Genomic DNA, 26,100 nt, shown 5'->3' with positions numbered 1-26,100 from the left:
AGGGGAAGGAGAGAGTAGCCTTTGGAGTCCTCAACATTGACTCTGGACCCCATGAAGTCTCATGGCATCAGGTCAAACATGGGCAAGAAAACCTCCTGCTGGCTACCACCTACTGCCTCCACCACCCCACCTGATAAATCAGTATTCCTCCATGTTCAACACCAATTGGAAGAATTAGTGAGTGTGGCTAGGGCACAGAATGTACTCTGGGTGGGGGACTTTAATGTCCATCACCAGAAGTGGCTCAGTAGCACCACTACTGACTGAGCTGGCCAAGTCCTAAAGGACATGGCTGCTAGGCTGGGTCTGTGGTGATGGAGCCAACAAAAGGGGAAAACATACTTGATCTCATCCTCACCAATCTACACAGTCACAGATGCATTTGTCCATGATGCTATTGGTAGAAGTGACTACCACACAGGCCATGTGGAGACAGAAGTCCAGTCTTCACATTAAGGATACTCTATCATGTTATGTGGCACTACCACCATGCTAAATGGGAAAGATTTCAATCAGATCTGGCAACTCAAAACTGGGCATCAATGAGGTGCTATGGGCCATCAGCTGCAATAATCTGTAACCTCATGGCCTTGCATATGTGGGCATTGTAGGTGTAGCAACACTACATGGCCTGAAGCTGTTCAAGAAGGTGATTCACCACAACCTTCTCGAGGGTAATTAGGAATGGGAATGAATGCTGGCCTATCCAGCGAAGCCCAAATCCCATGTAAGAATAATATCCCCCATTCTACCGTTACCATCAAGCCAGGAGATCAACTCTAGTTCAATGTGTAGGAGGGCATGCCAGGAGCAGCACCAGGAATACCAAAGAATGAGGTGTCAACCTGGTGAAGGTGTCAACATGATTACTTGTGTGCCAAACAGCTTAAGCAGCATGTGATAGATAGAGCTAAGCGATCCCACAACCAACAGATCAGATCTATGCTCTGCAGTCCTGCCACAACCAGTCATGAATGGTGGTGGATAATTAAACAACTCACTGGAGGAGGAGGCCCCACAAATACCCCCATCCTCAATGATGGGGTGAACCCAGTACATCAGTGCAAAAGATAAGGCTGAAGCATTTGCAACTATCTTAAGCCAGCAGTGCCGAGTGGATGATCCATCTCTGCCTCTTCCTGAGGTTCCCAGCATCACACATGCCAGTCTTCAGCCAATTCATTTCACCCCACGTGATATCAAGAAACGGCTGAAGACACTGGATACTGCAAAGGTTATGGGCCCTGACAACATTCCGGCAATAGTACTGAAGACTTCAGTACTTCAGAACTTGCCACGCCCCTAGCCAAGCTGTTCCAGTACAGCTACAACACTGGCATCTACCCGACAATGTGGAAAATTGCCCAGGTATGTCCTGTCCACAAAAAGCAGGACACATCCAACCCAGCCAATTACCGCCCCATCAGTCTACTTAACGATCATCAGCAAATTGATGGAAGGGTTGTTGATGGTGCTATCAAGCAGTACTTAGTCGAAAATAACCTGCTTACTGACGCTCAGTTTGGGTTCCGCCAGGCCCACTCAGCACCTGACCTCATTACAGCCAAACATGGTCAAAAGAGCTGAACAAGAGGTGAGGTGAGAGTGACTGTCCTTAACATCACTGAAGCATTTGATCGAGTGTGGCATCAAGGAATCCTAGCAAAACTGGAGTCAGTGGAAATCGGGGGGAAAACTCTTCACTGGTTGGATCCATATCTAGCACAAAGGAAGATGGTCGTGGTTGTTGGAAGTCAGTCATCTCAGCTCCAGGACATCACTGCAGGAGTTCCTCAGGGTAGTGTCCTAGACCCAACCATCTTCAGCTGCTTCATCAATTGCCTTCCTTCGATCATAAGGTCAGAAGTAGGGATGTTTGCTTGATGATATCACAATGTTCAGCACCATTTGCGATTAAACAGACACTGAAGCAGTCTGTGTCCATAAGCAGCAAGACCTGGACAATGTTTAGGCGAGCAATATTTGTGCCACTCAAGTGCATTTATCATCTCCAGTAAGATAGAATCTAATCATCTGCCCTTGACGTTCAATGCCATTATCGTCGCTGAATCCCCCACTATCAACATCCTGGGGTTTATCATTGACCAGAGACTGAATTGGACCAGCCATATAAAACTCTGGCTACAAAAGCAGGTCAGAGGCTGAGACTGGAGTAACTCACCTCCTGACTCCCCAGAGCCTGTTCATCATTTACAGGGCATAAGTCAGGAGTGTGATGGAATACTCCCCACTTGCCTGGATGAGTGCAGCTCCAACAACACTCAGGAAACTCAACACCATCCAGAGCAAAGCAGCCTGCTTAATTGACACCCCATCCACCACCTTCGACATTCACTCCCTCCACCATCGATGCACAGTGGCAGCAGTGTGTACTATCTACAAGATGCACTCCAGTAATTCACCAAGGCTCCTTCAACAGCACCTTCCAACCCGTGACCCTGTGCCATCTAGAAAGACAAGGGCAGCAGACACATGGGAACACCACCACCTGCAAGTTCCCCTCCAAACCACTCACCATCCTGACTCGAAAATATATCGCTGTTCCTTCACTGTCGCTGGGTCAGAATTCTGGAACTGCCTTCCTAACAGCACTGTGGGTGTACCTACACCACATGGACTGCAGCGGTTCAAGAAGGCAGTTCATCACCACCTTCTCAAGGGCATTTAGGGATGGGCAATAAATGCTGACCTAGCCAGTCATGCCCAAATCCCAGAAAGGAATAAAAAATATGTTGCTGACTTTTAAACCACACCTTTCATTCTTGAATATGAAAATGTGATCAACTTTTAATAATTCCCCTTCATAACTTTGAAAACCTTTGTTCAGTTACATCAAAGCCTACCTCTTTTTCAAAGACCAAAACCACCCTCTGTAACTTTGCTGCATAGGCTCAATTGCTGACGCCTGGCCTGAGTTGCCACAGTTAATCCCTGACCTTATTTTTGCGTAATATCTGCGCACAGCTATGGCCCAACAGGGTTGAGGACAGGAAGCCTCCCTCCCTACCTCATACCTCCAACTAGTTTGTAAATGCTCACCATATTTGTAGCCTCCCAAATGCTAATCTGATTGAGATCAGATAACTCAGCAGAGACCAAAGATTGGATTGATGCTGAGAATTTTGTGGTTCATTGTCCTTTTTATTGGAAGTAGAATATTTCCCAATTTCTTTATCCCATTCATTCTCTTTTTCGCCATGCACCATTCTTCCTCGGCGCCTACCAATATTGCTGTGTAGCCTGCAGCCCAGTGTTACATGAGATCAGTCTGCCAGGGTGAGCTGCCAAGCCACACATGTAGGTGCAACCTTTGGCCCCTGCTCTGCCCTTAACCATGGTCAAATGTGTGTGTTCATGGGGACTGATAGAACTGGGCTTGTGCCCCACTGTTTCGTTATGGTGAACAGTGCACAGATGTTGCTACAGCAGATGTACTGTTTTGAGTTTGTTTGTTCTGTAGTTAGGCAGAGGTTGAGTTTATTGCGAACTGGCAGTGAGAGTTGGATGGATGCTTTCGGTTAACTTGGTGTTCCAGTAAGGGCTGGAAACAATTTCTGAAAATGACTTGCTGCTTGGCAGCAAGCAGATTTAAAAAAAATGTTTTGATGAACTTTTCGTTCCATTTATAAATTCTGTGCGGGTAAAAATCTTTGTTGTCTAAATCAGTCATAAATTGAGTAGGGGCGAGGGAAAGGGGCCCAAGGATTATAATAGTCAATCAGAGAGGCCAGTTGGGCTAAGTTTGTTCCAAATTGGGCACCTTGGGTCCATCCTAATTCCAGTGTCTTGAAATGTTCCAGAACAAAGTCTATTCGGCCCATTAAGTCTAATCAGTGTCCTTCTCCACAAGAGCTTGTTCTCGCTCTCCTATTTGTTCCCTATACCCTTCGCTGTTTTCCCTTTTCAAGCAACTATTTAATGTCCTTTGAAAAGAGTTTATGGTCCCTGCTGTGACTGGGAATTCTACACTGCAACCACACTGTGCAATGATTTATTTTTCTCTCGCCTCTTAACTAAGAAAATTCTGACAGGGCTGGACAGACTGGATGCAAGGATGATGTTTCCTCTGGCTGGGAGTCTAGAACAAGGGATCACAGTATCGGGATATGGGGTAGGCCATTCAGGACTGAGGTGGGGAGAAACATCTTCACTCAGCGGGTGGCAAACCTATGGAATTCTCTAACACAGAAGGCTGTGGAGGCTAAGTCACTGAATATATTTAAGAAGGAAATAGATTTCTAGACTCTAAAGGTGTCGAGGGATATGGGGAGAAACCATTGAGATAGAGGATCAGCCATGATCATATTGAATGGCGGAGCAGGCTCGAAGGGCTGAATGGCCTACTCCTATTTTCTGTGTTTCTACAAAAAGAATTTTGTGCCCCTTCATTATGGACTCATTGAGCTCATTTCATCATGAAGAGTAAGATTCCAAGACCTGCAAGTGAGGTGTGTGCAGCAATGAGCAATATCCTTTCTGAGGGAATGTTTTCACTATTGGGGTGCTTCACTCATCTGTGGAGCTTCTTAGAAAAAAAAGGCCATGCCAGCAATATATATATAATATACACACATCGAACTTAAAATTTAAATGGTGTGGTTTTGATATATTGTTGCACTAATGCCCACATTGCCAAAGCAAATTAGACACCATGTGGTGGTAAGAGGAACAAGCAGCTCCTCTGTTCTGAGATTAGGGTTTTATTAACTACACAAGTTTAATAACGCCCTGTCAGCTGAATCTGGCATTTGAGCTTCATAAAGCTGTGTCTTGAATGAGCACCTGACAAGCAGCCAAGTTCCTTAAATGAAGTATTGATTTTATAATCTATATATCTATCTCTCACACTAATACAAGATATATGTATGAGTGACAAGTGTGGGCATTCCCCTAAAGTACCTTTTTGGCTGTCTCGAGCTTGCAGTGGTTAAGTTTTTTCATTTCAATGCACTGACCTACTAAATATACAAACACTCGCACACTGACCACAGTGAGTTAAAAAAGACTTGCATTTACATAAGCATCTGTCACAACGTCAGGATGTTCCAAAGTGTTTCACAGCCAATGAAGTACTATTGGAGTGAGTTACTGTTGTCACACAGGAAGCACATTACAATTTTGCGCACAGCAAGCTCCCACAAACAACCAGGACACTGGGATAACTCCCCTGCTCTCTTTGAAATAGCGCCATGGATCTTTTACATGCATCTGAAAGGACAGATGGGGCCTTAGTTTAACATTTCATCTGAAAGACAGCACCTCTGACCTTGCAGCACTCCCTCAGTACTGCACTGAAGTGTCAGCTTTTATTTCAGTGCTGAGGCATGGCTGACCCACTAAAAACGTAGCAAGAAAAGTTCTCCACATTTTCCCTGCGATCTGCAGTGTCTGTGTGACTATCCCCCCTCCCTAACATCCCAAGGACAAATTGCTTTTGAAGTACAGTTGCTGTTATGTATGTAAATGCAGCAACAAATTACACGCAACCAGGCCCCACAAACAAGCATGATGGATTATTCCGTTTATAGATAGTATCTGATGAGGGATGAATGTTATACAAGGCACTGAGAGAATTCCCAATTCCCATTAAAGAAGTGCCATGGGATCAGTAAGATCCCTCTGAATGAATGGAACAGGCAAGGTGAGACTTCGGTTTAACATGGCAGTATAGCACCTCAGAAAATGAAATGCTTCCTCAGTACAATATTCAAGTCTCTGCCTAAATTGTGTTCAAATCTTGAATTGGGAGTTGAACCCACAATCTTCCAACTAGAGAAAGATTGTTATCAACTAAGCGAAGCTGATAAACTAAATCTCAAAATACCACTCTACTGTTGCTCCATATCTTGCACCAGTCATTTAATGGCCCCTTGAAGTGAGATATCCCCATTTGTGAGCATTGTGATACATTGGACAAGTGTTGACTGGAATTGCAGCAAGCCTCTTTCACTAGGCCTCAGTAGACAGAGGGGACATTAATACTTTAGTTGGACCTCAGACGTGATCATACATTTCTGAAAATTTTATGGACAGTCTAGTAGCCTGATGTCTGTTGGTACACAGGGCTGCACTGCAACAGCCTTGCTCACGTCATGGTGCTGAAATGGCTGTACTTTGTTCCGCACTTGCCCAAAATGAAGGCAATCCATGGAGTATCAAATGGCTGCAGGTGACTGAATATTAAAGTAGAAACTTGCTGGTTGGTGCTTGACGAATTGTGAACAGGCAGCCACTGGCCAGCAGACAGTGAACCACTTAGCCCAGTAAGTTCAAGGAACTTGGACTTGAAGAATTTACCTGAAATCTATCCTAAAGGCAGTCAGTGCAGAATTGGTGTCAACCCTGACTCTCGTATCTGAGTCAGAAGGTTGGGGGTTCAAGTTACAACTGCAGATTTGAACAAATAATCCAGGCTGACACTGTGCAACACTGAGGGAGTGCTGCGTTGACTAGGGCGATGCGATTTCAGATGAAGTGTTAAACTGAGGCCCGTCCCGCTATCAAAAATCCCACTTTATAAAAGACTGCATGGCACAATTTCAAAGTGGAGCAAGAGCATCCTGACCAATCTCATTTCCACAACCAACATCACTAAAACAGCTGATCTGATCATTATTATGTTGCTGTTTGTGTGGAACCTTACTACTACAATCCCTACGTTAGAATAGTGACTGCACTTCAAAAGGGTGACCTGAGGTCGTGAAAAATGCTATCAAAATGCAAGGCTTTTCTTCCTTTCAGAATATGAGAGTATTTTGTGCTTTTCCACTTTATATCCCATCAGTACCCCTTGGGAGTTGTTAGAGTACATCCATGTTTTAAAAGATGTAACATTTTCATCTCAACGCACACTTCCTGAGAAAACTAGTATTTGCCCAATATATTTGTTTGAATCCTATTACACAGCAATTATCTTGAACTGAAAAATCCATCAAATTCAGCTTTTCCAACCCTGGGCCATGTCTGCAGAAAAAATATTGAGCTGTTTAACAGTATGTGGTGAAGTACTGTGATGGAGGGACCAATTTGAGGAGCTGGATTGAGTGTCACATAGGAAATATATTGTTGCTGAATTAATGTGTGATGGAGCTGTTATATTGGTGCTATTATCTGCAATAAGCCTGGTGATAACACTAGATGAGTTAGGAAACAATGAGCTTAGGAAATAATGAACTGGAGTCAGTTGGGTCTGTTCTATGCACCATGCTTTTCAGATGATGATTCAGAGGAGCCTCTAGAAGGACTGAGCTATCAGCACCAGGAGACTCATTTGTGCCACCAGATGAAAATGGCAACCGTTGCTTCATCCCATGATTCCGCTCATTGGCAAGAAGAGGGCACTTACACTCAACAAGATGAGAGCTCCCATCCTGCACACTGCTCCACTCACAGTGAGTATATCCAGCAGCAGGTAACTAACAGATGAGTAGACCAACCATGGGTCTGTGTGCTGGGCACAACAAGGTGCTGGCTGCCAAAGGGAGGCAGCATCAGCAGCATACTCAACGTCAAGCCTCTCCAATCTCCTGCCACTGCTGTACCTCACTCCTGCAATGGTAATTGATAGCTCTCAGATTGTTCCCTTTCAATTTGGTAAACTTAGTAAGTTCATCAGGGTATGCATTCTGTATTAATCTTATATTTGCAGTGTAACCAAAAGCATTACTCTGGGAACACAACTCCCTAGAGCTGACCCTGTTATGCATTCCTCTTCCAGGACAGACTTGCTCTGTTGTATATAACAGTCATTGGTTGTGATGAGATTTGTTAAACAGTAGTGAATCTTCTTTAAGTAACTGGATGGAATTTTCAGGTTCTTTGTAATATGTCTTTCAGTGTTCTGTGTTTAGTCACATCAGTGATACTATCTATGAATCCATTTAGCAAGCAACTGATGAATGAATGTCAGAGGGCACAGGAATTGTAGTAATAAAGTGATTCATATCCAATGTTTCAGCATCACAGACACTAATGAGTTCTGTGTATCCTACACAAAAGCAAGGGGAACACCTCTTCCCCTAGCCAGCTTCAACAACTCATCATTTTCCTTGCTAGCTGGAAAAGGATATGGAGTGAGGAGAGTAATCGGGTACATTGTAGCACAGTATTCCAATTCCCAGTGACCTCGCCTGACTTGATTCTATTTCTTATAACAGAGCTAAGACCTCACTATATTTTTATGAAATATATCTATATCATGGCTACTTCCTAAAATTTTAAAAACTGGGCAAAGACTTTAAAAAGGCTGAAGCTATGTCTGCCTGTAACCCTGAACAAATGGAACTTTCTGGCAGTATCAGAGAAGTTGTCACCTTGTTATCTTTGAAGAGATTCTAATGACCCTGTGGGCTGCAGAGACCCAAATTGATAAGCAATTAAACCAAGGCCATCTCCATTTCATAAATCAGGCCTAACCACTGGAGTCTACCAGTCTGCTAGGACAAAGGACCCTGCATCTTTCCGACCAAATTCTTAATGGTTCAACCATTAACAAACTCAGAAGCCCAGACAAAGGAATATACACCCTTTGTCAAAGCCAAAGTGGAGAACTGGGAGTCATGTGACATGACTTGCCTAGCTGGGAGAACCAGTTACCCTGTCTTGCTCTACTGCCACTCAGTCTGCCATTTTTCATCTAGCAAGCAACAGCTCAGAACAAGAGCGTGGCCCAGGTGAATACCTGGCCCCCATCTACATTGTTTCTACTAGGTCTTCTGAACTTCTATACCATTGCCTACAAGACTAATTCATTTCTACATGCCTATCTCACCATGGAAGTCATCTCTACTGGAAGAGTGAATTATCCAGCATCAGTCTTCAACCAGCTGACCCCTGTGAAGGAATACATCATTGGACTTTGATTCTGGGCTCAACAATAACTCTTTATTCTGTGGTCTTTGCCCTGTAAATCTTTCTTTCTCTATTACCTCCTCTTTTATTAAATGAGTGAAAAAGGACACCACGTTGCGACCCTTCTCTCGTGTTTGAATGTGTACCAATAAGCTAACCCTCTGAGTTTACCCTATCTCAAGTTTTCTGTGGGGTTATTAGTAGAAATTGGATCACACCAAAACTGAGGGGCTGGGTTATATGCCCTGCTTATAAAGGGGAAATCAAAATCAAGACAACCTCCTGTTAACAGATGGGTGGTGAGAGGAGAAATCAGGGCTGTTTAAATTAAACCCCCTCTTGTCTGTAACATTCTCATGACTGGTCTTTGGTTGTTTTCCATATATGGGAGATGGAATATTTGGTTGACCAGGTGTGGGTTGATACAAGTTTTGTTTTGGCAACATTCAAGGACAGGCCAAATTTCTTGTATGCAGAATTAAAGAGATTGAGAGTGACTTGTAAATCCAGTGCAGAGTGGGCAATGACCCTACAGTCATTCGCAAATTGTAGATCTTGTATATCTATGGGGGCCGGTTTAGTTTTGACATGGAGGTGGCTGAGGTTAAAGAGCTTTCCATCTTAACTGTATTTAATACTGAAACCAGAGGGCAATTTATCTTTGATGAGGTGAATAGCCACTGTCAAATAATGTTAATCGTAAGTGGTATGGGGGCTATAACATAGCCTTGCTTGACCCAGTCCCAGTCTAGATTTTGAGGCGTCTGTCTCAGATCTCCCATTCAAGACAGTTGCAGCCACACCATCATGAAGCAGTTGCAGGATTCTGATGAGACCTTTTGGACCCAAATCTTTGGAACATAACCCACGGGCCCCTGCAATTTACTGAGTCAAATGCTTTGGTCAGGTTGCTGAATGCAGTGAAGAGTTCCTGGTAGTGTTCTCGATATTTTTCTTAGATTTGCCTGGCGGCAAAGACCATGCCAGAGGTTCCCCTGGGAAGTTCTAAAGCCACACACTGTCTCTGGAAGAATTTCCTCATCCACAGGAAGTAGGCAATTCAGGAGAATGCATGTCAGGATTATCCCTACTATGGGCAAGAGGGAAATACCTCAATAATTTCCACAGCATGTTTTATCTCCCTTTTCGAAGATGGTTACAGTTGTCAGATTCCTAAGGTTAGGAGGGAATTCTTTTTCCTCACAGATCTTTAGCTTGAACAGTGACATGTCCAGGAGGTGCCAGTCCTTTGATCTAGGCTGCCTCTGTGTCGTTTTGTGCATCTCCTTCTGGCAGAATACAGTGTTTGTTATAATGAGGCCACACTTTGTAAGCAGGAGGACGCTATTTGCAATGGCTTTTCCCACCCTGTTTTCCCCAATGGCTGTACTCCAGATATTGGAGTCATAGTCAACCCTGGCATTAGAGACCCCTGGCAGGATGATATTTTCTTCTTTTGGGGTGGCAGTGAGGACTTCATCAAGGTCAGAATAGAAGTTCTCCTTAAAATCTCCAATGGAATCCAGGGCCTTGGCATAAGCGCTGATGACTATGGTATATGGGTTACAGCAAAGCTTAAGAACATAGAACTTTGGAGTAGGAGTAGGCCATGTGGCCCTTCAAGCCTCCTCCTCCATTTGGTAAGATCATGACTGATCTGGTTGTGGTCTCAACTGCCTCCACCATCCCACATAATCATGACTCCCTTGTCTGTCAAAAATCTATCTAACTTAGCCTTGAATAAATTCAATGACCCTGCTTTCACTGCTTTTTGTGGAAGAGAATTTCACGGACTAACAACCCTCAGAGAAAAAAATTCTCCTTATCTCGGTCCTAAAAGGAAGACCTCTTATTTTTAAACTGTGTCCCCTAGTTCTAGTCCCTCCCACAAGTGGGAACATCCTCCTGGTATCCATCCTTTCAAGTCCCCTCAGGATCTTGTATGTTTCAATAAGATTACCTCTCATTCTTCCAAACTCCAATGGGTATCGGCCCAACCTGATCAACCTTCTTCATAAGATAAGCTCTTCATCCCAGGAATGAGTTGAGTGAACCTTCTCTGAACTGCTAACGCAATTATAACCTTTTTCAAATAAGGAGACCAAAACTGCACAGAGTTCAGTAAAACTTCCCTACTATTCCATTCCCTAATATTCCATTCCCCTTGCAATAAATGCCCAACATTCCATTTGCCGCCTTAATTACTTGCTGTACTTGCATGTTAATTTTTTGTAATTCATGCACAGGGACACCCAGATCCTTCTGTACCACCGAGCTCTGCAATCTCTCCATTTAAATAGTATATGGCTTTCCAACTCTTCCTGCCAAACTGGGCAAGTTCACATTTTCCGACATTATCGTCCATCTGCCAAATTTTTGCCCACTCACTTAACCTATCTATATCCCTTTGTAGACTCTTTACCTCCTGTTGGCAACTTACTGTCCTACCTACCTTGGTGTCTCATATCTAGGAGCTGTCGGTGAAATGTCATGAGTCTTTCAGTTATACAACTGGGGAGTTCCGACAGTGCATCAAAGATCCTATTCCGGATGGCAAAACCAATTCTTAGGACACGATAGTCACTGTCAGTCTTTCCTTTCCAGTAGAAGGTGTATCCCCTGCTCGTTCTTTCAGTTGTCCCTCCTCAGAAAGGCAGGTTTCAATGAGGGCAGCAATGTCAATTTGGAATCTTGATTAGCTGACTTGATCAAATCACATGAACTGATGCCTAAAGTCCAGAGCTAAACGTTGCAAAAGATTAATTGCGATACTTTTGTAACAATTATTTTTTTTTTCCAAGTGATTCATGAAAAACAGCCTTTTACATCAATGTCCCTTTACCATAAAAACTAAGCAAGGAGCTGATTATTATTAGAGCAACCCATAACATCTTATTTCAGATTTGTGGCTAAAATGCCAAAACACATCATTCACCACAAGAAGCTTATCATTTTTGACAGCTGCAACACCAGACATTTACTGGTAAAAGCAGCTGAACAGGATACTCACCGATTGGAATTTTGTTAGAGGATTTCCTGTGTCTGATTGAGTCCTACTCTCCAGCACTCGAGTGTTCAGTTTTCTTTCAAAATTGATTTGATTCTTTCAAACATTAATTGTTAATGTAAGTGCCAGTGACACTTGTCATCAGACCTTATCAAACCACCTAAAATATTCAAAATAACATGGGCCCAAATATTAAATGTGATTGTGTTTGAGAGCCCTAGCTTGTCATGTCTAAGTTCTTACTACTACCTATGGCTCAAAACTATAAAGCCACGTGCAAATGACAGGCCGCTAGTTGGGAAATCGTAAATGTGACTCATAAATCATTTAATTATGCTGGTGTATCCTCATCTAATAATATTTACTTGATACAGCATTTCCCTGTTACTGTCACTGTTTCTGGAACTTGTGGATCATCTTTTCATTCCGTAGCTTGTGATGGTTTCCATAATCAGATCACAGTCCTTTACAACATGCACAGTCCTTTGTAACATGCAGCTTTCACATTAACTCTTGCAAAATAAGTCAAGCTGGAAATTAACAAACTAGAATTTGTGAGAATTCTCAGTGTTGAGGATAAACAGGAATGTTCCACAGATATCAGATATTCGGCAGACTAGATCAACTAATCACATTTATTCACCAAGGCAAACAGAGTTAGAAAATGAAGAGAATTGGACTCCCACTAGAGTACAAGGTAACCCAGATTTCTGATCTTCAATTTACCAAACTGGAAAAGGAGGTGGGAATTGCCCTGATAAAATATAAGATAAAGAGTGTATCAAATGGAAAGAAAAAGCGTACAATTCTGCTAAGATTAGTGGTAGGTCAGAAGATTGGACAGAATTCAAATAACAGCAAAGAATGACTAAGAAAAAAGGGAGAAATTAGAGTATGAGAGAAAGCTGGAAATATAAAAGAGTTTCTACAAGTATTTAAAAAGGATAAGTGTAATTAAATGATCATCTAGAGAGAAAGTCTGGGGAATTAATAATGGGAAATAAGGAAATGGCGGAAGCGTTGAACAGATATTTTGTGTGTCTTCACTGTAGAAGACACACATGACATCCCAAAAATACTTGTAAATCAAGAGGCGAAAGGGAGGGAGGAACTTAGAACAATAACAATCACTAGGGAAAGGGCACTGAGAAAACGATTAGACCTAACGTGTGACAAATCCCTAGGATCTGATGGCCTGCATCCTAGGGTCGTAAAAGGAGTGGCTACAGAGATGGTAGATGCATTGGTCATAATTTCCTAAAATTCCCTGGATTCTGTAAAGGTCCCATCAGATTGGAAAACAGTGAATGTACCACCTCTATTCAAGAAAGGAGGGAGATAGAAAGCAGGAAACTACAGGCCCATTAGCCTACCATCTGTCATAGGGAAATTGCTAGAATCTATGATTAAGGAGGTTATAGAAGGGCACTTAGAAAACCGTAATACAATGAGGCAGTCAACATGGTTTTGTGAAAAGGAAATCATGTTTGAATAATTTACTAGAGCTTTTTGAGGAAGTAACAAGCAACATGGATAAAGGGGACCCTGTAGATGTGGTGTACTTGGATTTCCAAAGGGCCACATCAAAGGTTACTATGCAAAATAAGAGCTGATGTTGTCAGGGGTAACATATTAGCATGGATAGAGGATTAGTTAGCAAACAGGAAGCAGAGAGTAGGAATAAATGGGTCATTTTTGGGTTAGCAAGCTGCAACTAGTAGATTCCCACTGGGATCAGTGTCGGGACTTCAACTATTTACTATCTATATCAATGATTTGGATGAAGGGACGGAATGTATGGTTGCTAAATTTGCTGATGACACAAAGATAGGTAGGAAAGTAGATTGTGAAGAGGACATAGAGTCTGCAAAAGGATATCGATAAGTTAAATGGGCAAAAATTTGGCAGATGGAGTATAATGTGGGAAAATGTTTTTCACTTTGGCAGGAAGAGTAGAAAAGCAGCATATTATTTAATGGAGGGAGATTGCAGAGCTCTGCACTATAGAGGGATCTGGCTGTCCTGAATTATGAATCACAAAAAGTTAATATGCATGCACAGCAAGTGCTTAGGAAGGCAAATGGAATGTTGGTGTTTATTGCAAGGGGGATAGAGTATAAAAGTAGGGATGTTTTGTTACATTTTACAGGGCATTGGTGGGACCACAGCTGGAGTTCTGTGTACAATTTTGGTCTCCTTACTTAAGAAAGAGTATAATTGCATTAGAAGCAATTCAGAGAAGGTTCACCCAACTGATTCCTGGGATGAAAGAGTTACCTTACGAGGTAAGGTTGGACCTGTATCCATTGGACTTTAAAAGAATGAGAGGTGATCTTATTAAAACATAGAAGATTCTGAGGGGACTTGACAGGGTACATGCTGAAAAGGTTTTTCCCCTTGTGGGAGAGAGTAAAATTAGGGGACACCGTTTAAAAATAAGGGATATCTCATTGACAACTGAGATGAGGAGAAATTTTTTCTCTCAGGGGATCATGAGTGTGCTGCCCCAGAGAGCGGTGGAAGCAGGGTCATCGAATATTTGTTAAAGCTGAGATAGATAGATTGTTAATTGATAAGGGAGTCAAAGGTTTTAGGGGATAGAGGAAAGTAGAGTTGAGGCCAGAATCAGATCAGCCTTGACCCTATCAAATGGTGGAGCAGGCTCAAGAAGCTGAATGTCCTACTCCTCCTAATTTGTATATTCATAGGTAAACTTAGTCATGAGAAAGTGCCTTAGTCTGTTGAACATGTAGCATGAATATTGTAAATCCACTATAAGCGGTAGGGGACTGTGTACCAATGGACTGATGTTCCCCAAAATATCCGCACGGCCTACTGTTTCTTATAGTCTCCACATGGCCTGCTTTTCCACACGGTCTGCTGTTTCTTACAGTCTCCGCACGGCCTGCTTTTCCACACGGCCTGCTGTTTCTTACAGTCTCCGCACGGCCTGCTTTTCCACACGGTCTGCTGTTTCTTACAGTCTCCGCACGGCCTGCTTTTCCACACGGCCTGCTGTTTCTTACAGACTCCACATGGCCTGCTTTTCCCCACGGCCTGCTTTTCCACACGGCCTGCTGTTTCTTACAGACTCCACATGGCCTGCTTTTCCCCACGGCCTGCTTTTCCACACGGTCTGCTGTTTCTTACAGTCTCCGCACGGCCTGCTGTCCCTCGCGGTCCCCGCCCGGCCTGCTGTCCCTCGCGGTCCCCGCCCGGCCTGCTGCCCCTCGCAGTCTCCGTGCGGCCTGCTGTCCCTCGCGGTCCCCGCCCGGCCTGCTGTCCCTCGCGGTCTCCGCGCGGCCTGCTGTCCCTCGCGGTCTCCGCGCGGCCTGCTGTCCCTCGCGGTCTCCGTGCGGCCTGCTGCCCCTCGCGGTCTCCGCACGGCCTGCTGTCCCTCGCGGTCCCCGCCCGGCCTGCTGTCCCTCGCGGTCTCCGCGCGGCCTGCTGTCCCTCGCGGTCTCCGCGCGGCCTGCTGTCCCTCGCGGTCTCCGTGCGGCCTGCTGCCCCTCGCGGTCTCCGCACGGCCTGCTGTCCCTCGCGGTCCCCGCCCGGCCTGCTGTCCCTCGCGGTCTCCGCGCGGCCTGCTGTCCCTCGCGGTCTCCGCCCGGCCTGCTGTCCCTCGCGGTCTCCGTGCGGCTTGCTGCCCCTCGCGGTCCCCGCCCGGCCTGCTGTCCCTCGCGGTCCCCGCCCGGCCTGCTGCCCCTCGCGGTCCCCGCCCGGCCTGCTGCCCCTCGCGGTCCCCGCCCGGCCTGCTGCCCCTCGCGGTCCCCGCCCGGCCTGCTGTCCCTCGCGGTCCCCGCCCGGCCTGCTGCCCCTTAGAATATACATTGGGCCTGATGCTCCCTATTATCTATACAGCTCTCATATTTCCTCCACTATATACTGGAGCTGCTGATCTCCAAAAAGTACATGAGGCGTTAATCCCTATAATGTACACTGAGATTAGCATTCTCAGTAATATGCTTGGCCTGCTATTTCTTAGAAATGTCCACGAGGATTGTTATCCCTTCTACTGTGCACAGGCTGCTACCTCCTATGGTGAATACACAGGCTGCTATATCTCTAGAATGTACACAGGGGCTGCTATTTGTCTTCAATATACACAGGGGCTGCTATTTGTCTTCAATATACACAGGGGCTGCTATTTGTCTTCAATATACACAGGGACTGCTATTTCTCTAGAATATACACAGGGGCTGCTATTTGTCTTCAATATACACAGGGGCTGCTATTTGTCTTCAATATACACAGGGGCTGCTATTTGTCTTCAATATACACAGGGGCTGCTATTTGTCTTCAATATACACAGGGGCTGCTATTTGTCTTCAATATACACAGGGGCTGCTATTTCTCTAGAATATACACAGGGGCTGCTATTTCTCTAGAATATACACAGGGGCTGATATTTCTCTAGAATATACACAGGGGCTGCTATTTCTCTAGAATATACACAGGGGCTGCTATTTGTCTTCAATATACACAGGGGCTGCTATTTGTCTTCAATATATACAGGGGCTGCTATTTCTCTAGAATATACACAGGGGCTGCTATTTCTCTAGAATATACACAGGGGCTGCTATTTCTCTAGAATATACACAGGGGCTGCTATTCGTCTTCAATATATACAGGGGCTGCTATTTCTCTAGAATATACACAGGGGCTGCTATTTGTCTTCAATATATACAGGGGCTGCTATTTCTCTAGAATATACACAGGGGCTGCTATTTCTCTAGAATATACACAGGGGCTGCTATTTGTCTTCAATATATACAGGGGCTGCTATTTCTCTAGAATATATACAGGGGCTGCTATTTCTCTAGAATATACACAGGGGCTGCTATTTGTCTTCAATATATACAGGGGCTGCTATTTCTCTAGAATATACACAGGGGCTGCTATTTCTCTAGAATATACACAGGGGCTGCTATTCGTCTTCAATATATACAGGGGCTGCTATTTCTCTAGAATATACACAGGGGCTGCTATTTGTCTTCAATATATACAGGGGCTGCTATTTCTCTAGAATATATACAGGGGCTGCTATTTCTCTAGAATATACACAGGGGCTGCTATTCGTCTTCAATATATACAGGGGCTGCTATTTCTCTAGAATATACACAGGGGCTGCTATTTCTCTAGAATATACACAGGGGCTGCTATTTGTCTTCAATATATGCAGGGGCTGCTATTTCTCTAGAATATATACAGGGGCTGCTATTTGTCTTCAATATACACAGGGGCTGCTATTTCTCTAGAATATACACAGGGGCTGCTATTTGTCTTCAATATATACAGGGGCTGCTATTTCTCTAGAATATACACAGGGGCTGCTATTTGTCTTCAATATATACAGGGGCTGCTATTTCTCTAGAATATACACAGGGGCTGCTATTTGTCTTCAATATATACAGGGGCTGCTATTTCTCTAGAATATACACAGGGGCTGCTATTCGTCTTCAATATATACAGGGGCTGCTATTTCTCTAGAATATACACAGGGGCTGCTATTTGTCTTCAATATATACAGGGGCTGCTATTTCTCTAGAATATACACAGGGGCTGCTATTTGTCTTCAATATATACAGGGGCTGCTATTTCTCTAGAATATATACAGGGGCTGCTATTTCTCTAGAATATACACAGGGGCTGCTATTTGTCTTCAATATATACAGGGGCTGCTATTTCTCTAGAATATATACAGGGGCTGCTATTTCTCTAGAATATACACAGGGGCTGCTATTTGTCTTCAATATATACAGGGGCTGCTATTTTTCTAGAATATACACAGGGGCTGCTATTTGTCTTCAATATATACAGGGGCTGCTATTTCTCTAGAATATACACAGGGGCTGCTATTTGTCTTCAATATATACAGGGGCTGCTATTTCTCTAGAATATACACAGGGGCTGCTATTCGTCTTCAATATATACAGGGGCTGCTATTTCTCTAGAATATACACAGGGGCTGCTATTTGTCTTCAATATATACAGGGGCTGCTATTTCTCTAGAATATACACAGGGGCTGCTATTTGACTTCAATATATACAGGGGCTGCTATTTCTCTAGAATATATACAGGGGCTGCTATTTCTCTAGAATATACACAGGGGCTGCTATTTGTCTTCAATATATACAGGGGCTGCTATTTCTCTAGAATATATACAGGGGCTGCTATTTCTCTAGAATATACACAGGGGCTGCTATTTGTCTTCAATATATACAGGGGCTGCTATTTCTCTAGAATATACACAGGGGCTGCTATTTCTCTAGAATATATACAGGGGCTGCTATTTCTCTAGAATATACACAGGGGCTGCTATTTCTCTAGAATATACACAGGGGCTGCTATTTCTCTAGAATATATACAGGGGCTGCTATTTCTCTAGAATATACACAGGGGCTGCTATTCATCTTCAATATATACAGGGGCTGCTATTTGTCTTCAATATATACAGGGGCTGCTATTTCTCTAGAATATACACAGGGGCTGCTATTTCTCTAGAATATATACAGGGGCTGCTATTTCTCTAGAATATACACAGGGGCTGCTATTCATCTTCAATATATACAGGGGCTGCTATTTGTCTTCAATATATACAGGGGCTGCTATTTCTCTAGAATATATACAGGGGCTGCTATTTGTCTTCAATATATACAGGGGCTGCTATTTGTCTTCAATATATACAGGGGCTGCTATTTGTCTTCAATATATACAGGGGCTGCTATTTCTCTAGAATATACACAGGGGCTGCTATTTGTCTTCAATATATACAGGGGCTGCTATTTCTCTATAATATACACAAGGGCTGCTGTTTCTCTACAATATACTCGGGCTGCTATATCGCTATAACATACACAGGGGCTGTGGTTCTCTATAATATATACGGGCTGTGGTTCTCTGTAATATACACAGGGAATCATTTGTCTTGTAACATGCACAGGTGCTGCTATTTCCAATAACATGCACTAGGTTGTTATCTACAGAGTAGGGATTGAACTTTTCTGTGAAAGTAAAATTGATCGCAGTTAAACTGCACAGATTGCTGGGATATAAAACACAGCATACAGACAAGAGGGGAGGGGAAGGTGCAAATCTCTAATAGATTATTAAGGATAGTATGAGGGATTAAGACTTCATCCTGTATACTTATTTTGGAGATATGCTCATTGCCATTTCTAAAAATTTAAAACTGGACAAAGACCTTTAAAATGGCTGAATCTATGTACGCCTGTGACCCCCGAGCAAAAGGAGCTGCCTGGCAGTATCGGGGAAACTTGCAAATCGTTATTTCTGTGGACTGACTAATGAACCCCTTTGGGCTGTACAGACTAAATTCAAACACAGCTATATAAGGGCCATCTGCATTTCATAACCCAGGCTGGCCAACCGGAGTCTACTCGTCAGCTAAGATAAAGGGCCCAGCAACCTTCCTTTCAGTTCTTAATGGTTGAGACATTTAACAATCTCTGGGACCCCGACGAGCAATACACATCTTTTGTCAAAGACAGTGTGGAGAGGCGGGTGTGATGTGACATGGGGCTCTGGCTTGTGGCACCAGTAATATTGCCTTGCTGAGCTGCAAAGCTGTGTGTGCTGTTTACCATCTAACTAGCAGCCTCACGAAAAAGGTGCTCTGCCCTGGTTGAACACCTGGCTACGTACCTACCTCCACTGCTTCTGCTGGAAACTCTGTACCATTGCCTACAAGACTGATTCATCTCTGCATGCTTACTTCATCGTGTAAAGTCAACACCAATGGAAAAGTGAATTACCTGGCACGGTTTTCAGCCCAATGACCCCCGTGAAGTAATACCTCATTGGACTTTGATTCTGAATTCTGGAACCCACATGAAACAATATTTCTTTTCTCTGTAGTCTCTGTGGTGTAAATCTTTCTTATCTCTATCCCTCTGTGTCATATCTGAATACGAGGGGGATATTGCAAACCTCTTTCGCATTTTGAGTGTGTGCAAGTAAAATAATCCTTTTGAGTCCATCCAATCTTGAGTTTGCTGTGGGGTTATTTCTAGAAAATGGGATCGCACCAAAACTGGGGGTGTGTTGGGAAAATACGCCACTGCTTATAAAGAGGGAAACAAATCAAAACACCTTTCTGTTTACAGATGGGTGGTGAGAGGAGAAATTATTGCTGTTTAAATTAAACCACTTCCCGTCTGTAACAAAAGAAAAGTTGCTCCTAAACATTAAAGGCATATAGGTATATATATATATATATATATATATCCCTTAATGGAGTTTGTAGTGACTTTTAAAATGCTGCATAATTTATGTTGATTAATAGAATACAAAGCTCATTAGTTTGGTGGTGGGAGTTGAGCATGAGCACAATGAAAACTGTTGTACTGTGTGCCTGCTGTAATTCATGTGACTGAGTTGATTGCTATGTTACTCCTCCATAGCTTCCAGTTCCATTAATGAACCCTCTACCACCTCAACGTCCCAGTCCTGCAAGGGGGACAGCAGTCGAATAAAGTCACGTGTCCCTCCAAACATGCCAAAGCTTTTCATCCCATCGTCTGTGGCAAAGTTTCCACCAGAGATAACAGTTACACCACCGACCCCAACCCTATTGTCACCAAAAGGTAGTGTGTCCGAGGAAACCAAGCAAAAATTGAAGGTAAGGAATCATCTGTGGCTATTCCTCTTCCCTTGTGTTTATTTATGCAGTGATTAACCTTCCATTTTTGTGTGTGTTTGTTTGTTTGTTTTCAGGAGAATGCAGTCAGCTCCTCAAAAATCTCATAAGATTGGCAGTAACATTTGGCCACGTGGGCACTAAATCTGGTGCCTACTGTCTGGAAAGGTTAAAAGAAGATCTAATGGAGATGTTCCTAATTTTGGAGGATTTTCATAACGTAAATCAGGAGAAAACTATTTCCCGTGATGGTTGTCTCAGTGATTAGGCGTTATTAATATTAGAACAATACTGAATGAACAAAGGCACGGCAGGGGGTGGGGTGAGGCGAGAATTATGTAGAGGACTGCAGGGCTGAATGGCCTCCTGTACATAAAGTTCAACAAGTTTTGACCGAAGCCAAATACCAGAGGACATGTATTTAAAGTGATTGGGGACAAAAAACCAAAGGCTGGTATGAGGAAAACAAGTTTCTACACAATAAGTGGTTAGGGTTGGGGTTAGGAATGCACTGAGTGTATGGTGGAAGCAGCTTCAGTTGTGGCTTTCAAAAGGGAATTGGATACATATCTGGAAGGAAAAAATTTGCAGGGATGCGGGCAAAGAGGGAAGAGTGGGTCTAGCTAAATTGCTCTTGCAGGGAACCAGCACAGGCATGTTGGGCCGAATGGCCCCTTTATGTACTGAAACCATTCTATGATACTATGAGATACCCATGTCAGTCTTCAACAATGACTGCTGTCACCATTAGGTTTGAAAAGTAAACAAAAAACATTAGGTGCAGGCTGTATCAGGAAGATTATGGAACCCACCAGAATGGGAAGAGCCAACCAGGATCTGTTCATTCACTTCTGAGGGCCCATTTTATAGAGCATCAGAGGCTTGCAGAATCAGGTAGTAAAACTATTGAAATAGACGGGAGATTGAGTAATGCAATGGGTTAGACAATGGCTCTTCACCTTGGGGATCTTGGTTCAAATCCTGCTCAGACTGAAGGGCTGAAAGCCTGCTGGCTGCATAACTCTCTCAAAACCACTCTTAATTTTACTGAAAGGGATGGATCATGAATATTCAGATAACCTCATGTTGCAATTTTCTGTTATTGATGAACTTTAATGAATTTGATATTATGATTTCTGCAGATAGTTTTAAGAGGTTGTTAGTCTTTTATGTTTTTAATTTGTTTTTCCCATTTTCTAATCAGTGAGATTAATGATTGTCATTTTGATATATAGTTTAATTCATCCAAATACAGCCAAGTGTTAATCTCTTGGTTGAGAAATGTAAATAAAACAAATTAAGTTCCACAGATTTGATTTTGCTAATAACTCCAATGTAAAGTTTGGGCAAACAGTTTAAAGCTAGCCAGAACATTCTAGAACTCAGTAGTTTATTTTATGCTGGAACTCGATTGATTATTCACCCAGAAGACCAGAACATCCCAAACTGAATTGAGACAGTTAAGAGTATGACTAGGTTTAGGGTCCGATGTAATACAAACTTGTGGAATCCAGTTCTTGGTGGCCATGGACACTTGCATTAATCTGCCACTACTTGGGACAAAATTGTCAATTTTCATGCAAAGAGTACATTATTAGGCTGGTGTAGGGGGAGCCTTTATCTGTGCATGTGAGAAAGGTGATATTTACACAGGCAATGTCTATAATAAAGTGGAGTGTTGGTATGAGTGACAGCAGAGAGGTGAAACCAAGTACTCTGTGGTATCTTTAAGTATTTGCAGTTAACCAACTTAATGTGTTAAGATCCCCTTGTGTCTATTTGTTTATTTAGTTCATGTATAGATAGCTCTATGTTTGTACACAAATCTACCCTGTTGTTAGTTAGTATGGTCAGGCCCATCTGTGGCTGGGAGTAAACCCTTGCCATTAATTTCATGTTCACAGTCATCGAAGACAGTGTCTCCAACCCATAATCGTGGTCTTTGAGATTGGTTTTGTGATATTTCACTGTTCACTGAGTCTCTACCATGGAAATGCTCTGGCCTGAAAGCTGCTTACCTTGTTTCTTTCAGACGGCCATCCTGTCTGCACAGTCGGCTGCCAATGTGAAGAAAGAGACACTCTGTCAGCCAGCACTGGAAATCCTGGAGACGTCAAGCCAGGAGTCATCACTGGAGAGTGACACCGATGATGAGGAAGATGATTACATGGACATATGACACAGTGTGGATTTCCCAAGCTGCAGCAGAAGGCAGCCAACTACTGAGGACCTGCAAATACCATTGTAAAGACAAATTGGGAATACAGTTTTCTGAGGCGATGGAAGTGCACAGTACTTTATATGGAGCACATTGGAACAGGGTGCAGCATTCTCTTACCAGCATTGGCCTTTGTAAATATTAGACACATCGTGGCAGCAAAAGCAGAGAAGTCCAGCTTCATTACTGGGCTCTTTGCTTGGTTCTCTTCTGACTTTGAGAAATGATTCTGACCTTGTTAGAACACAAAAGTTATTGATTTATTTTTCAGGATCAGGTTTCATTAAGAACACGTCCCTCACTGATTTTCCAGCTTTCTCACAGTTCAATTTTTAGGTGGGAAAAGCTGGGCAAAACAGGCCCATCAAAGTCACGATGGAGATAGCAAGCAAAAGACATGTTTTAGAGAAGGTTAAAGGACAGAGATTGGAAATGCTGGAAACATGGACTTGGAACAGCAATGCTGGAAATGAACAGAAGATCAGTCAGCTTTTGAAAAGACCTTTTGGGGAGAGAAAGTCTTCGTTTGAGCACCAGGCATACTGAGACCCCTGCTGGCTATTTCCAACTTTTCCTGGTTAATTCCCTCTTAGATTCTGTTAATATTTTTCCTAATTTATGTTAAGCCCTCCTCCAGTGGAGCCCTGAGTTGTGATGGTGTGAGCAGTACAGAATGGATTGGAATTCACTTACTTTCACTGTAGGTTAATGGGTTCTGCTAACTTTCAGTCTCTGTGCAGCCAAGATGACTTGTGTTAACAAAAATGTCCATTTATCCTCCTTCCATGCAGAGTGGCTGAAGTCAAGCATCACATGAATCTAATTGGGGTGAAACAGTTCCCATCTTTTCATACTGAATCTACACACTTTATTTTTCAGTCATTAATTTCAGTGATAAATGCTAGTTTTTGTTGTTTGAAGCTAGCTGTGAAGGTTTAGTTGCCAAGAAGTGCACACTGTACAGCCTGGAGCTCAGTAAGCCAATTCCGCTGCCAATTCCAGGTGACACTGGCTCCCAGCAGTTAAATAACTAGAGCAGGATACTGGAATGTGTTCAAGAGGGAGAAGGTTGAGATTTTTTGGGGTAATTGTCCGACTCCACACTAAGTGTAGAAACCTCCTCTGCTGAAATGTCTCACCGTTTATTGAACATCAAATCACATACAGCACACGCCCATGACTTTGATAAACTCTTCTGTTGGGGTTGCTCCTCACCTGAAGAGCAAAGTTTAAACATTAACCTTATGCTTTGGTGATTTTCTAAAACCAGTATTGTGAACTTATGCTCAGCCCACACTCCAGGGCAAGCCCTGGCAGGTAGATAAACAGCCTCAAAATTATGCTACATATAACCAATCACTAACATGTAATCTTGAAATCCTGGACTGGTAACATTCTCTCTCATGTCAAACAGGGAAGTGTTACTTGCTAAAGATTGATGCATGTGGGAATGACATTGATGATGTCCGTTAATGGAGAGCTGCCTACCTTCATTCCAGTTTAACATCTAACACACACAGCCAAATCTTACTTGAGCCGGGACTGTTAATTTTACTTCTTCCTGAACTCTTCAACTGGCATATAATTTGTAGAGTAACTTACTGGAGTGTGAGCTGAATGCGAGTTGGCACAGGACATCTAGGGCCAACAATTTACCTCATCAACCGCATGAGATTTGATGATTGAGGAAGAAACAGGAATTATTGAGAATGGAGCTGAGTTAAAGCCAAATTATGTACAGAAAGAGAAATAGAGAAAGAAAGATTGGATTAGGAGAGAAAAAAAGAGACTAAAAGGAAAATTCAAAAAATTGTAAAATTTGATTTTTTTAAAAAACTGTTTAAAATTTTCTATCTTCAAACAGTTTAAATTGTTCCCTTTCTGGGCCAGACAGGTGGCATTGAATTAACAGTTATCACATTGTTTAAAGGGTACTTACACTATTAATTATGAGCCTTAACTTTTTATGGTGAGTTTAATGGACAAATAATGTGCAAATCCAGCGAGTGCTTAAAAATAACATGGAGGCTAATGGCGAGATATTGTTTGTGCAAAGCCAAACAGTTGAGCAGCATCACTCAAACAGCAATTTCTGGAGATTCACAACTTGTGCCATATCTCTTCAGCTCCTAAGCATACTGACGGATTTAATGACAGTGCGTGTATTAACATGCTATTACCTTTCCAGAGAAAAATTGGCCCATAGTCTATTCTACAGCTTTATTTCCAAAACCGATGAGGCTGGAGCTGGTTTCTGTCCCATGGATGAAATTATTTTGTATATGGCCCTGGATCTGTTTAAATTGTTTTGGAGATTATTATAAGAGTATAAGAGCACAGCACTGAGTATGTTTTCCCCTGAAGTGCTGGAGTTGAGAAGGATGGCAATGGTGTTTGGCCCCACCACAGATTTACAATTTCCGACAATGGACGACATCCCATTAAACGTAAAGCAACGAGAGCTTGAACTGAAGTTGTTTATTATTTATTATTCACCAGAATCTGAGTTTCCTGTAAAGCCTCAGAAGTAATTCTGACAAACATGCCATCCCATTATTGATCGTTTCAGTCTATAATAATTAAACCACCGTTTCATTTTCAAGCCCTCTATATTTTAAAGCATTTGCAGCATGTACAGCATTAATGTCTTACTCAAATACTGTTCAATGTCCATGGCTGCCATCCTCCCCCCACCCAGTGACCGCTTGTTCTTAAAAGGATGGGATGGCAGAGCCGATAGACTGAATCCAGGCACTTTGTCAGTGCAATGAGGCAGTCACATTGGGCCTCTCTCTCTCTCATGGACAGTTACAGAGCATCTTTGGTTGGGAATGGGGCAGTCCATGGCATTGCAAGAATTTGCATTTATGTAGCACCTTTTAATGCAGTATAAGTGCTTCACAGGAGCAATTATCAAATAAAGTTTAACACTGAACCGTATAAGAAGAAATATTGGTGAACACAGAGAGATTTTAAAGAGCTCCTTAAAGAAAGAGAGAGAGAGATAGAGGTGAAGTTTAAAGAGGGATTTCCAGAGCTTAGGGCCTAGACAACTGAAGGCATGTCTGCCAGTGTTGGAATGATTAAAATCAGGAATGTTTAAAGGCCATGATTGTAGGAGCACAGAAATCTCAGCAGTGATAGAATAGAAAAATGTAATAAGACTTGAAATAATTGGTACTTCAGATATCGAAGATGAAAAGCACAGTGCTAGAGCAATAGGGTGCTGTTTAAGAAGGTATTTGCTTGAGATAAAAGTCCTTGTGACTAACAATTGCAGCACGCTGGAGACTCCACTCCAAATAACTGAAGAAAACATCTTCCTATAAAGTGCTGTTGAAATG

At 42.9% G+C, this 26,100-nt stretch overlaps 1 protein-coding gene across 3 annotated transcripts in view; it reads left to right on the top strand.

Annotated features, from left to right (window-relative positions):
* Positions 1-24,534, top strand: part of cabin1 (calcineurin binding protein 1) — a 528,604-nt gene extending 504,070 nt beyond the window's left edge. For all 3 annotated transcript variants that reach the window (XM_078553837.1, XM_078553836.1, XM_078553835.1), the window contains exons 34-36: positions 7,236-7,412; positions 20,303-20,520; positions 22,571-24,534. In XM_078553837.1, the coding sequence (XP_078409963.1) occupies positions 7,236-7,412; positions 20,303-20,520; positions 22,571-22,717 (542 nt within the window). In that variant the 3' untranslated portion in view covers positions 22,718-24,534. The remainder of the gene's footprint in view (positions 1-7,235; positions 7,413-20,302; positions 20,521-22,570) is intronic.
* Positions 24,535-26,100: the final 1,566 nt, after the last annotated feature.

The sequence above is a fragment of the Cetorhinus maximus genome, chromosome 12, assembly GCF_964194155.1.
Source record: "Cetorhinus maximus chromosome 12, sCetMax3.hap1.1, whole genome shotgun sequence".
Lineage (NCBI taxonomy): Eukaryota > Metazoa > Chordata > Chondrichthyes > Lamniformes > Cetorhinidae > Cetorhinus > Cetorhinus maximus.
The sequence above is the reverse complement of the archived record's forward strand: the minus strand, read 5'-3'. Positions and strand labels throughout refer to the sequence as shown.